General features: G+C 41.4%; 1 protein-coding gene across 1 annotated transcript in view; it reads right to left on the bottom strand.

Annotated features, from left to right (window-relative positions):
* Window positions 1-13,132, bottom strand: part of Magt1 (magnesium transporter 1) — a 38,717-nt gene extending 25,585 nt beyond the window's left edge. Inside the window, exon 1 of the mRNA XM_059251053.1 lies at window positions 12,932-13,132. Coding sequence (XP_059107036.1) covers window positions 12,932-13,132 — 201 coding nt within the window. The remainder of the gene's footprint in view (window positions 1-12,931) is intronic.
* Between the last annotated feature and the right edge of the window lie 511 nt (window positions 13,133-13,643).

Raw genomic sequence — 13,643 nt, forward strand, 5'->3', positions numbered from 1 at the left:
CTTCTTTTAATGTTTCATTATTCAATAAAGCTTGGGAGTCAAATATTAGGGGATAAACCTGATTGATTCATGGAGTGATGGAGCAAAGATCACTTCATCCTCTTCTCCACCTTTCCAATCAAAAAGACCAAGCATCTCTTTAGCCTCTCTTTATTCTCTGCATGTTCTATCTCCTCTGAGTTGGCCAGAAAACTCTATGGTCCACTCCATGGGTAGTCTTGGAGTGAAAAAAAAAAAAAAAAAACAAATCTCCCACAACATTTCCCCCCTTTTCTCTAAATAAAAAGGAAAGGATTTTAACTCCAACATAGTGAAACTATATACAATAAAAACAAAAAGTAAGCCGGGCGGTGGTGGCGCACGCCTTTAATCCCAGTACTCAGAAGGCAGAGGCAGGCGGATCTCTGTGAGTTCGAGGCCAGCCTGGTCTCCAAAGTGAGTTCCAGGAAAGGCGCAAAGCTACACAGAGAAACCCTGTCTCCAAAAACAAAAACAAAAGTATTAGTTTTAACAAAATGAAACTATATTAAATAACAACAACTATCAAGTAAGAAATACATTCACAATGTCCAGTCCATTAGTATTTGGAAAATTCAGAGAAAATACTTCATTATCTATCCTATCTTGCTGAGTCCAAAGTTTTGTATCTAATTTACTTTCTATCATAACGAAGGAAAACTGTAACTATAACTATCTAATCTTTCACCCCATCAAGGACTTGAGAAGGAATTGCAGAGCAAGCAACTTCCAAAACTATAGAGAGAACAGAGACATCTGGCTGCCTGGACAGTCACCCCAAAGTTCCCCTGCAACATTGGGGCATCCATCTTTGGCCTACAGGCCTAGAATATCTGACAATTTTGTGTAAAGCAGGAAATTCTGAAGGACTGTCCTACCATGTCTTGGCAAGTTCGGCAGTCACCTTCTTTTGTGTCCTGCTTGTCCAGTTTGGACAGCATACTGTCAGCAGTCAAGGCAAGGGCAGTTTCTTGCCCAAATGGCTAGCTTTGCCACATTGAGCAAACTCCATATGGAGGTTTATTGATGCCTATCATCCTTTTTTAAAGTAAACTGGTGCTGCCAGAAGCAGACGTGTCTCACTGTCATGAAAAGCCTTATGTTATTAAAATATTTTAAATGCCATATTCTGTAGGTCTCTGGAGTGTTTGAAGACTATCTATTTACATACATCTCTGACCTTAAAAAAATAACTAACATGACTATAAGTTTGATTGTTATAGATGACTAACTACTAGCCTGTGTTTATTATCCTAAATAGCTTTCAAGGACTAAAACTTTATATTACATTATTAAATAATATCTAAACAAGAATAGAATATATATATATAGCATAACAAAAATAACCTTAAATCTGTATCAATATACAAAAATATCTTAAACAAGAGTAGAAGCATATATACAGCATGAAAAAAATAACCTTAAATTTGTATCAATATACAAAAACCCATACAATGTAAAATACTTGAGACTAGTAGTTGCTTTTTTAGTTTGAAAGTAGATTCAAGCTGGGTGGTAGTGGTGGTGGTGGTGGTGCATGCCTTTAATCCCAGCACTTGAGAGGCTGAGTCAGGCAGAAGTCTGTGAGTTCGAGGTCAGCCTGGTCTACAGAGTAAGTTCCAGGGCAGCCAGGGCTGTTACACAGAGAAACCTTGTTTTGGAAAAACAAACAAACAAAGTAGATTCAATAATTTACCTTTTTATCCTATCATTTCTATATGCTCTCTTTTTTCTTTTTCTTTTTTTTTTTCAGAACAAGATCATAGAATCTCATCTCCTTTGTTTAGTTTTCTCCCTAATCATGACCAATAACAACTTGGAACCAACCTCCCTCCTCAAAAGATGACAAACATCCATAATCCACTGAATGAACAGAAACCACCCACCCCACCTTTTGAGAGTTTTGGTGCCACATTCTTAAAATTACTTCCTTCCATCTGTGGGTGATGGCATCTTTGGGAGACCCTGAGAAAACTGAAATAATGGTCAAGTCCTGGGAGAGCTAGTTGTTGTCCATTCTTCATGTGATGGGCAAGTGCAGGGCTTATCTGAAGTCCTGGCTGGAGTAAGTAGTCTATGAGGCTGGACCATCTTAGTTAACTGCATTGAAATTGTCCCAAGCAGTTTGTAGTCCAAAGCTGATCTTTGGGTGGTGTCTGTCAGCTTAGTGGTATTATCATCATCCTGATGAAATCGTTGTGGGGCCCCATACTTTTGGAGACTTCAAGGGTTGCTGTCAGGAATGGTTCACCGAAGAAAATTTAAACATTTTAAATGTCATATGTAGCAGATTTCAGAGACGTTAAAGGACCACAATCTATTAAATACATCCAAAGTACATGAACTTATTTCCTAGTTACCTGCTTCAGACTCAAGCCTGAAATCATGTACAGGAAGCTAGATGAAGCCTATAATTTCAGCTTCTTTTAATGTTTTATTATTCAACAATGCTCAAGAATCAAATATTAGGGAATAAACCTGACTGATTCATGGACGGATGGAACAAAGATCACTTCATCCTCTTCTTTTCAGCCTCTCCTTACTCTCTGCTTCCTTCTATCTCCTCTGACATGGCTAGAAAACTCTATGGTCCACTCCATGGGTGGTCTCAGAGTGAAAACACAAACAAATCTCCCACAACAAAGCCACCTGAGAAAACCATATGGCAATTTCTTAAAAAATAAGCAAGGAGGGGATATGATACATTGAATATATATATATATATATATATATATCAATCAGATTGTCAAAGAATAAGTGATATTCTAAAAATAAATAAATAAAAGCAACTAAACATGTTAGCTCCTTTCAGTTCAGACAACACTGGTTCTCATTTTTCGTCATTTTAGTTTTAGTTTGAGACAGCTCACCACCAGCCCCCCAGTTTCTTTCTAAAACATTATAAAATACAATTATCTTCAAAATACTGCTTAAAGTGAGAACAATTAAGTGTACCTTCTAAAAATAAATGAAGACATATCACAACAGATGAAACAGTTTTAAACTTTTACATAAAATTACATGAACACAGCCTGGAATGGGATGTTAGAACAAGGGGGTGGTAGTGCCAACGTACCTACTTGGAAGTATGAGGCAGAAGAGTTGCTTAAGCTAGAATTTCAAGGCCAGTGAGGTAACATGGTGAGATTCAATCTTAAAAAAAACCAAATTAAGCTGGGCAGCAGGGGAGCACGCCTTTAATCCCAGCACTGGGAGGCAGAGGCAGGCAGATCTCTGTGAGTTCGAGGCCAACCTGGTCTACAGAGTGAGATATAGGACAGGCACCAAAACTACTCGGAGAAACCCTGTCTCGAAAAACAAAAAACAAAAAAACAAACCAAAACAAAACAAAAAGGCAAAATAAGCCAGGCGGTGATGGCTCATGCCTTTAATCCTAGCACTTGGGAGGCAGAGACCAGCCTGATCTACAGAACAAGTTCCAGGACAGCCCAGGGGCTACACAGAGAAACCTTGTCTCAAAAACCAAGAAAAAAGCAAACTATCTAACGTTTTTTACTATATCTTTAAGTAAGCCTAGCTTGGTTTTATAGAGAAAATAACGTTTAGAATGTGTACATGTCAGGCAACTAATTCTGTTAAAAATACAGATTTCTAGATTTCATCTTCCAATAGACTTGACTGAGTAGATCTAGGAAAAGTTTCAAGAATATGGAATTCTAACACACACCCCAAATGACTCTTCAGATCAATGGTTCTCAACCTTCCTAATGCTGTAACCCTTTAATACAGTTCCTCATGTTTTGGTGACCCCAATCACAAAATTATTTTCATTGCTATTTCATAACTGTAATTTTGATACTGTTATGAATCATAATATAACTAGCTGATATGCAGGATATCTGATAATGTGACCCCAAAGGGGTCGAGACCCACAGATTGGGAACACTGAAGTTTGAGACTCACAGCTCTACATTCTCATTTTGTTTTGTTTTGGTGCAACAGGGTCTCATATATCCCAGTCTGGCCTGGGACTAACTATGTAGCTGAGGCTGGCCTTGAACTGATGGTCCTCTGCCTCCATCTCTAAGGTGCTGGGATTACAGGTGGATACCACCATGCTCCACTTTTAATTTAAAAAATTTTTATTCGAATTCTTATGAGTAGAGATAATGTGTTATATAAATTTCCATGTATAACATAAAATTAAATAAGCATTAAGTAGTTCAAATGAATAGGAAAATTACAACCACTTATAGGAAAGCACACCTTTATTTTCCCAGAATGGATGAAGGATGTGATAATCTAGAGAACTAAAAAACAATTTTAAAAAAAATCCATTCATTTTAAAAGAGATTCTTTTCTTTTTTTTTTTTTTTTTTTTTTTGGTTTTTCAAGACAGGGTTTCTCTGTGTAGTCCTGTCTTGGAACTTGCTCTGTAGACCATGCTGGCCTCGAACTCACAGATATCTTGTTTGTTTCTGCCTCCCAAGAGTGCTGGGATTAAAGGGTGTACACCATACCCAGCCTAAAAAAAGAGGCTTTTTATTTTTAAGTGTGTGTGTGTGTGTGTGTGTGTGTGTCTGTGGTGCAAGTGTCCAGAGTCCAGAACAAAGTATGGGATCCCCTGAAACTAGAGTCACAGGCAGTTATGAGCAGCCTGATGTAGATGCTAGGAACAAAAGTCAAGTCCTCTGAAATAGCAGGAAGCACTCTTAGCCACTAAGCCATCTCTCCAGTCTAGAAATACAACACCTTAATAATTATTTTTATCTTTTTGAGATTTTTAAAAATGTGTATGAATGAGTGTTTTGTCTGCATGTATGCATGTGTATTATGTGTGTGCCTCATACCCTCAGAGGTCAGAAGAGGGCATCAAAAGAAGCTAGGAGCTACCATGTGGGTGCTTGGAACCTAACCTGGGTTCTCTGCAAGCGTAAGTGCTCTTAACCTGAGTCATCCATCCCTCCATCCCCACATCTTTTTGTTTTGTTTTGTTTTTTGAGACAGGGTTTCTCTGTGTAACAGCCCTGGCTGTCCTGGAACTCACTCTGTAGACCAGGCTGGCCTGAACTCACAGAGATCCGCCTGGCTCTGCCTCCCAAGTGCTGGGATTAAAGGCCTGCGCCACCACCGCCCTGGCTCCAGCCCCATATCTTAATAATTCTTAGACACTTCTTTCACACTTTTGTCTTCTCTATTACTCTATGAATTATTTTAGAAGGTTTATTTGTTTATATATTTTATTTATGAGTGCTCTGTCTGCATGTATACCTGCACACTAGAAGAGGGCATCAGATCCTATTATAAATTGTTGTGAGCCACCATGTTGTTGCTGGGAATTGAACTCAGAAGCTCTAGAAGAACAGAGCAGCTAGTGCTCTCAACCACTGAGCCATCTCTCCAGCCCCCATAGATTTGTTTTTAAGACAAGATCTCACCATACAGCCTTCATTGTCCAGTAATTCCCTAAACACTGGGATTAAAGGCTTGTGTGAGCCACCACCACCCAGCTCTCTTGTTCAATTTAAATGGAAATGTTTTAGTTCTATTTTCTTACTTCTGTTTTGAGACTTGGTCTCCCTTTGTGGCTCAATCTGGCAGTCAACCCATGTAGCCAAGTCATGGTTTAACCTTATGATCTTCTTGCCTTGGTCTCCCAAGTGTGTGCTAGGATTACAGACATTCACTCTCAGAAAGCTAGCTTTCTCTCTTCCATTATGTAGCCCTGGGTAACCTTGAACTTTACTATGTAGACAAGGCTGGCCTTAAGCTTACAGAGATCCTACCCTTCTGACTCTCAAGTCCTGTTGTAACAAGTATGCACCACCACACCCAGGCATATTTATCTCCACTAGTTCTAGCCAAGAAGCCTGAATCTTAACCAAGCCAGTGGTGGTGGCACATGCCTTTAATCCCAGCATCCGAGGGGCAGAGGCAAGTGGATCTCTTTGAGTTCAAGGCCAGCCTGGTCTACAGTGAGTTCCAGGACAGCCAGAGCTGCACACAAACCCTGTCTTGAAAAAACCAAAAAAAAAAAAAAAAACAAAAAAACAAAAAAACTTAAACACTATGAATTCTGTCACTACCATCTCCCAATGGTAATGGAATACAGAAATCCATTACCATTTAGAACTAAAACTAGCTCTGTCATTCAAATTATTTGAATGTCAGAAGCATCACCAGTCTGGATTTCTCTAAAACATATTCTCTCCCACCCCCCCACCCCGCCTCTTTCTTCAAAACCTTGATTGTTTGTCTGTTCTAGTCCATCAGGGCTTACTCATTTTTTTTAAAAAAAATCTTATTTTTAGCTTTCCTACTCATTTAACTGTTCTTCAGCAATACATTTATAACTCTGTCCTTCAATTAAAACTGAACAGATCTGGAAACATAATTGACAGATAATTACTGAAAGAGACAGACTGTGAGCAGGGAAGAGAGCATTTTTAATCCCTTTGCCATCTGCTCCATTCTCAGTTTACCTACTTCCTAAACACAGCTAAAATTCATCCCCATCTCTTTCTTGATGCTTTTTGGGGGGAGGGGAGGACTGCCTCATTTTTGCAGCACTACTGTTTTGTTTCTGTAATAGATACTGTCTACAGAACTACAGGATTTGCCTCTGTGGTATTTTTCTTTAAAAATTATTTGTCAAGTTTTATTTTATTTCATGGGTATGAGTGCTTTGTTTGCCTGGTGCCCAAGGAGGTCAGAAGGTGGTGTCAGATCTCCTGGAACTGGAGTTACAGATGGTTGTGAGCCACCATGTGGGTGCTGGGAACCGAATCCAGGTGCTCTGAAAGAGCAACAGGTGCTCTTAAAAATTGAGGCATCTCTCCAGTCTAACATCTGTGATATTTCTATGTGTCAGTTTTCAAAACTACATTACAGAATCCAAAAGTTTTTCAAGTCACAGCCTGTCTCATTAAAGCTGCAGGTAATTCATGTTTGGGAGATGGTGGTGCATGCCTTTAACTGCAGCACTCAGGAGGCAGAGGCAGGCGGATCTCTGTGAGTTTGAGGCCAGCCTGGGCTACCAAGTGAGTTCCAGGACAGGCTCCAAAACTACACAGAGAAACCCTGTCTCGAAAAACAAAACAAAACAAAAAAAAAAGAAAGAAAATCCATGGAGAATCTATGGACTGAGCTCATCTCATTTAATTTGGCTTTTCACAAAAGCCAAATAATGGTATTACCCCCGAATCTGCTGCTGCTGAAAACCAGACTCAGCAACTTGCTACAGTTTAGTATGATTGGATTAAAGCAAATCCTCTTTACAGTTTGACAAGACTTTTTTTTGAGAACCAAGAATCAGGATGACAGCCATTCAAACATTATCACGATCATTTTTTATCATGCTTTGATATTCTTTTTGCATCTATCCCTTTTCATATTTTCTATCACTTTGCGTCTTGGTTAGGGTTTCTATTGCTTCAACAAAACATCAAGACCAAAAGCAACTAGGGGGAGAAAAAGGTTTATTTCACTTCCACATTGTTGGTCATCATCAAAGGAAGTCAGCTCCTGACTCTGGGATCCTGCCCTGTTTGAATTCCTGTCCTGACTTCCTTTCATGATGATCTGTGGTATGGAAGTGTAAGCCGAATAAACCTTCTCATCCCCAAGTTGCTTTGGTCATGGTGTTTTAACACAGCAATAGTAACCCTGACTAAAACACTGGGGACACATAGATCATTTGGTAAGACATTTAACTGGTGAGAAGGAGGCCAACGTTGGCTATATAGTGAGTTCAAGATGAGCACAGGCACAAGACTCTAAGCCAACACACAGAAAAGGGAGTAGAGACTCTCGGGGAAATAGGGGTATCATGGTAGAGAAAACGGAAAAGTTCCTTCAGCAAAGTCATACATATGGAGACATTTACACAAGTGTAGATCAGGAAAGGCAGATAGATCATTTAGCATACCTGATACAGAAAGAAGGCTTAAGGCTGGGTGATGGTGGTGCACACCATTAATTCTAGCACTTGGGAGGCAGAGGCAGGTGGATCTCTGTGAGTTCAAGGCCAGTCTAGTCTATAGAGTGAGTTCCAGAACAGTCAGCACTACGCAGAGAAACCTTGTCTCAAAAGACCAAAAAAATAAATAAAAATAAAAAACAGAAGAAAAAGAAAAAAAAGAAAAGAAAGAAGGCTTAAGGACTGGAGTTCAGAGCCTAGCACCCAAGTCAGACAGCCCACAAATGCCTGTAACCCCATCTCCAAGGGAAACTGACCCCATTTTCTGGCATCTTAAGGCACTCCTACACACATGTACACATTCACTCACACAAATAAATATACACACAAAAATAAAATAAAAATTTTAAAACAAGGTCTTGACTGAGGATGTAGCTCAGTTGGTGGTACTCAGTAAAGAGCACTTGCTGTTCTTGCAGAGACAGTTTCGGTTTCCAGCATCCACATGGTAGCTCTCACAACTGCCTCTAACTCTAGGGTCAGATCTGACACTCTCTTTAAGCCTCTATGGGCACTGAACGTATGTCACACATGTGTATGTGCAGGCAAAACCCTTATATGAATAGATTTCTTTTTAGTTATGTGTTTCTGTGTTATAGGTATGTGTGTGAAAGTTTGGGTGCATGCTTCTTCTGTATATAGGTATGTGCATGTGAGTTAGGTATGGGCATTTGAGTTCAGGTGCCCACAGAGGCCAGAGGAGCCAGATTCCCTGGAGCTGGCGTTACAGATGGTTGTGAGCTGCCTGACATGCGTGCTAGGGAATTGAACTCGGGTCTTCTGCAGAAGCACTACACACCACTGAGCTACCTCTCCAGCACCCAAAATAAAAAAATAAACTTGTCTGTTGCCTGGGTTGTGGTGGCACACACCTCTCGTCCCAGCACTTGGGAGGCAGTGGCAGGCGACCTCTGTGAGTTTCAGGCCAGCCTGGTCTATAGAGAGAGTTCCAGGACTGCCAGGGCTGTTACACAGAGAATCCCTGTCTCGAAAAACCAAAAAACAAACAACAGGCCTGTCAGCCTAATCTACAGAGCAAGTTCTAGGACAGCTAGGGCTACATAGACAAACCCTGTCTTAAAAAAAAAAAAAAAAAGTCCTGGGCTGATAGAAGGCTGGTTGAAGCAGAAGACTGGGGCTATAAAGGCCATTGTTATACTCTGCAAAGTAGGTTAAGAAGTTTTCAGGTTTTTCGTGTTAGCATTTGTGGATAGGCAAGCACTGTACCACTGGGCTATGACACTAGCCTGGAACACTGACTTCTGTTAACAGTTTTGTTACTCTGTTGCATAGTGGTCGATAGACACAGTAGCAAAAGTTATTAAAAATATACAGTGAATACTGCTACATTATCTCCATACTAACTTTTTTTCTGTATCTTGGTTATAGATTTCTGACATAAAGACTCTTGGAAAACATTTTTCTGAATTAAAAAAAAACTGAGTTGCAATTTCCCCAATATTTCTTTGTTGTTGAGCTTATTTCCTGTTTATGATAATTTCCTTTGATATACATAAAAAAGGATGGGTTACAGGTTAGCCAGATAAGTAGTTAATGAAATTTATTTCCAAAGTCTGAACAGTGAGCATGAATAAAAGGGAGTTAGAATCAGATTATTTAAAAAAATTTTATTGAGGTAAAATTTACGTAACACAAAATCCACATTAATCATTTAAAAATACATAATTTAGTATATTCCTTTAAAAAGTAAGCAATTTTCTGTTTTTTAAAGATTTGTTTGTGTTTTGTCTACATGCATACACGTGCCCATGTACATGTCTAGTGTCCTCTCAAGTCAGAAGAGGGCATCAAGTCCTCAGGATCTGGTGTTAATGATGACTGTGAGCCACCATGGGTACTGAACCCGGGTCCTCTGCAAGACCAACACATGCCCTTCACTGCTGAGCCATCTCTCTAGCTGCCCCCACACTGCCCAAGAAATCTACTTTGTAAAAGGCATTTCTGGTTTTAGTTCAATAAAAAATTAATACACATAACTTCACTAATAGAAATTCTAGGTTTACAAACCCTTCATCTTTTCTGCTGGGCTTGGTAATAATCCCAGCATGTAAGGAGAAAGCAGTAGGGTCAGGAGTTCAAGGTGATCCTCAGGTCCTCAAAGAGTTTGAGGCTGGCTCCACATGTGTCCAGTGGCACTTGACACCCCCCACATCCAAACAAACAAACAAATAAACAAAATTTAAGGAACTAGAGAGATAACTCAGCTCTTCCAGAGGACTCTTAATTCCCATCACCCACATCAATGAGCTAACAGTCTGTAACTTCAGTTCCAGGTAAGTCAATGTCTTCTTCCGGTTTCCACTGGCACCTACACATAAGTGGCACCTGGGTTCAATTCCCAGCACCCATATGGCAGCTCACAACTGACTGTAACTCCAGTTCCAGGGGATCTGATGTCTTTACATCAGTGCACATAAAATAAATTTTAGCCGGGCAGTGGTGGCGCACGCCTTTAATCTCAGCACTCGGGAGGCAGAGCCAGGCGGATCTCTGTGAGTTCGAGGCCAGCCTGGACTACCAAGTGAGTTCCAGGAAAGGCGCAAAGCTATACAGAGAAACCCTGTCTCAAAAAAAAAAAAAAAAAAAAATAAAAAATAAAAAATTTTAAAAGTGAGAGAGAGAGAGAGAGAGAGAGAGAGAGAGATGGTTTAGCCAGTTCAGAGCACTTGCTGTTTTTGTAGAGGGCCAGGTTATGTTCCCAGCACCCACACAGTGGCTCAAGACCATCTGTAACTCCAGTTCCAGGGGATCTGATGCTCTCTTCTGACCTCCAAAGGAACCAGGTAAACATTCATATACTTATTTTTTTTTTAATTAAAAATAAAAGTAAATCTTTAAAAAGACCAAGTCACCAGGTATAGTGGCAGACACCTCAAATTCTAGCACTGGGGAGTCTGAGGCAGGAGGACCTAAGGCTCAAGGCCAGTCTAGGCTACACAGCAAAACCTTACTTTATGATTCTGGCACCCCAGAGGAATTCAAGGCCAGCTTAGAATATGTACCAAAAACTTGTTTCAAGAGAAAGAGTTAAGTCATTACTGTGGACATTCAAACAATACCAATATGGAGGGCAAATTGTGAAAGCATTTCCCTTACAACACCACTAAATGCCCAGAGACAGTGGCTGTTAAGAGACTGTCGTGTTCTAACACACTTTGCCCATACATATACATACACTTACAAATACAGCTTAAAAACAGGACTTGGAGGGTACAAAATTATGTATTGCTTTGCATATTGTTTTCTACAAAGAATGGCCTGGGCGGTGCTGGCGCACACCTTTAATCCCAGCACATGGGAGGGAGGCAGAGGCAGGTGGATCTCCGAGTTGAGGTCAGCCTGGTCTATGGAGTTCCAGGACAGCCAGGACTACACAAAGAAACATTGTCTTGAATACCACACCCCCCCACACACTTCTGCCCAACAAAAAGAATGGATTGGGATTCTCCAAAAAAGTCACACCAGGGGCTAGAGAGATAAATCATGTTAAGAGCTCTTGACGCTTTTGCACAGCACCCAGGATTGGTTCCTAGCTCCCACATGTCAGGTCACAACTGTCTTCAACTAGAGTTCCAGGGGATTCCACACCCTCTTTGGGCCTCTATGGAGGTGGTGAGCATGCATCCATGAAGCAAACACTCAAAACCATAAAAAAGCCCTATCAATTTCGTGGCCTAGCATAACGGCTGCTCACTAGATCATATCTTTGGTAATTGCATTTTTTATTTTCCTTCTTTTTCTTCCCTAATTCAATGTTTTCATTTGCTAGTTTTTCGTTTTTGTTTTTTCAAATGGGGTCTCATGCATCTCAGACTAGTCTCCAACTCACTTGGATGACCCTGAATTCCTGTTCCTCTTTCACTACGATGGTTTGAACACAGGCATGGCCACCATGCCAGGCTTAGCTTAGTTTTTAAGTCTTATGAAATAATTCAAATACTCAGATACAGAAATTAGTTTATTTACTGATTTAACAGCCGTCATGTTTATCGGGCATTTCAAAAATGTACACATACTTTTGTGTACTAAAGAAAAATGCAGACTGCATAGGAAATAGCATCGGAATGAAGGGCTTTAGTGTACTTCAACTATAGTAGTTAACTGTGTAAAACTTGGGTTGGTTTTCCATACCTATAAAATTAGAGGGTATAAACAATTGTTACTAATTGTTAGTAGTCTTTGAAAGCTCTAAAAGTATATGGTTCTAAGTCACAAACGTTCAAAAACACAGTGCTAAGATCCATCTGTTTGGACTGCTAAACATAAAGCTAAAAGAAAAATAGCTGGGTGTCTCGGCTCACATCTGTAATCCCAACACCTGGAAGGCAAACGCAGGATTTTCATGAGTTCAAGTCCAGCATGGGCTACAGTGGGAGAATGCTTCAAAGGAAACAGAACAAAAAATAAAAAGGAATATTGTATGTTTCCCACATCTCAAAGTCTGTCTGTTCTACAAAGGGGTGGCGCGGGGTGTCTTAGTTTGGTCATTCGTGTCTGTCAAGCACACAGAACACAGCGGAGCACGCTGATAAACGGCACGGAACTGGCATCATCTCACATCTATTTCTCCCATTCCTGGGCTGACAAGACAAGACAGCTCTTACACACGTCTGAGGGAGCTACATGGTCGACAACAGAAGCTTTCATTATACCCTCTGGGTAGCAGATCGGGCTCCTCAGCCCGACACCCAAATCGGCCCGAACTCCAGAAGTGTCACAACTTGTACCTGCACATTCCCCAGCTGCTGAAAGCCAGTTAGTCACCAACTTCAGCCTGCTTTTGGATTCGAAACCCCACAACACAAGAAGTTACAGCTCCCGCTTTTGTGAAGCCAACTTCCTCCCCAAGGCGGAATCCAAGTCACGCCCAGCACAGATCCCGGGGAAGGAGTGAGCTGACCCTCTCTAGCCCCAAGCCGAGAAAGTCCCTGCAGCTGGCAGGAGCCGCCTCACCTCCTTCTTTCTTTGGGCAGAGGCCGAGGGAACTCTGGAAACGAGCAGCAGTGCCACCGCCGCGGTCGCACACACACACCAGAGCCACCTCGGCGAGGCCATGTTCGCTCGTCTCCCTCGGCGGCCGGGTGAAACTTTCTTCCAGCAAGGTTCGAGGGTGGGGCGTGAGAACGGGCGAATCGAACCCTTGCCGCTCCCCATTGGCCCGGCTCGGCCCTGCAGGGCGACCCCTCACATTACGTCACGCACCGCAGACGCCCGCTAAAAATCAGTTCGCTTCCGATTGGTTCCAGGGAGCCAATAGGGAAAGGATAATCTGGAGGTTTCTTATTGGTCTGCTAAAAAGGCTGCACCGCCCCTTTCGTGGTGCGTAAAGACGTCGCGGTTAGCGAATATCAACGCGCATGCGCAGCTGTGAAAGGCTGCGCTTTTGTGGGAGGAGGGAGGAGGGAGGAGGGGAGGCGTGGTACAAAATGGTTTGTACGTTTAAAAATGGAATCATCTTCCAGAAAGCGTTCGTTAAGAATTGTTTGAAATTCGAGCTGGTCTCAGTAATCCAACCATTTGGTTTGAAATGTGAAGGCAAGCGCACCAAGAGTTCAATGTCATCTTTGGCTACATTGCCAGGGTTTCAGGCCAGCCTGAGCAATGTAAGATTGTCTCAAAAAAAGAGCCCTCGTCGTCGTTTCCCACAACCAAAACCTCAGCATTT

This window comes from Peromyscus eremicus, chromosome X (assembly GCF_949786415.1).
Source record: "Peromyscus eremicus chromosome X, PerEre_H2_v1, whole genome shotgun sequence".
Lineage (NCBI taxonomy): Eukaryota > Metazoa > Chordata > Mammalia > Rodentia > Cricetidae > Peromyscus > Peromyscus eremicus.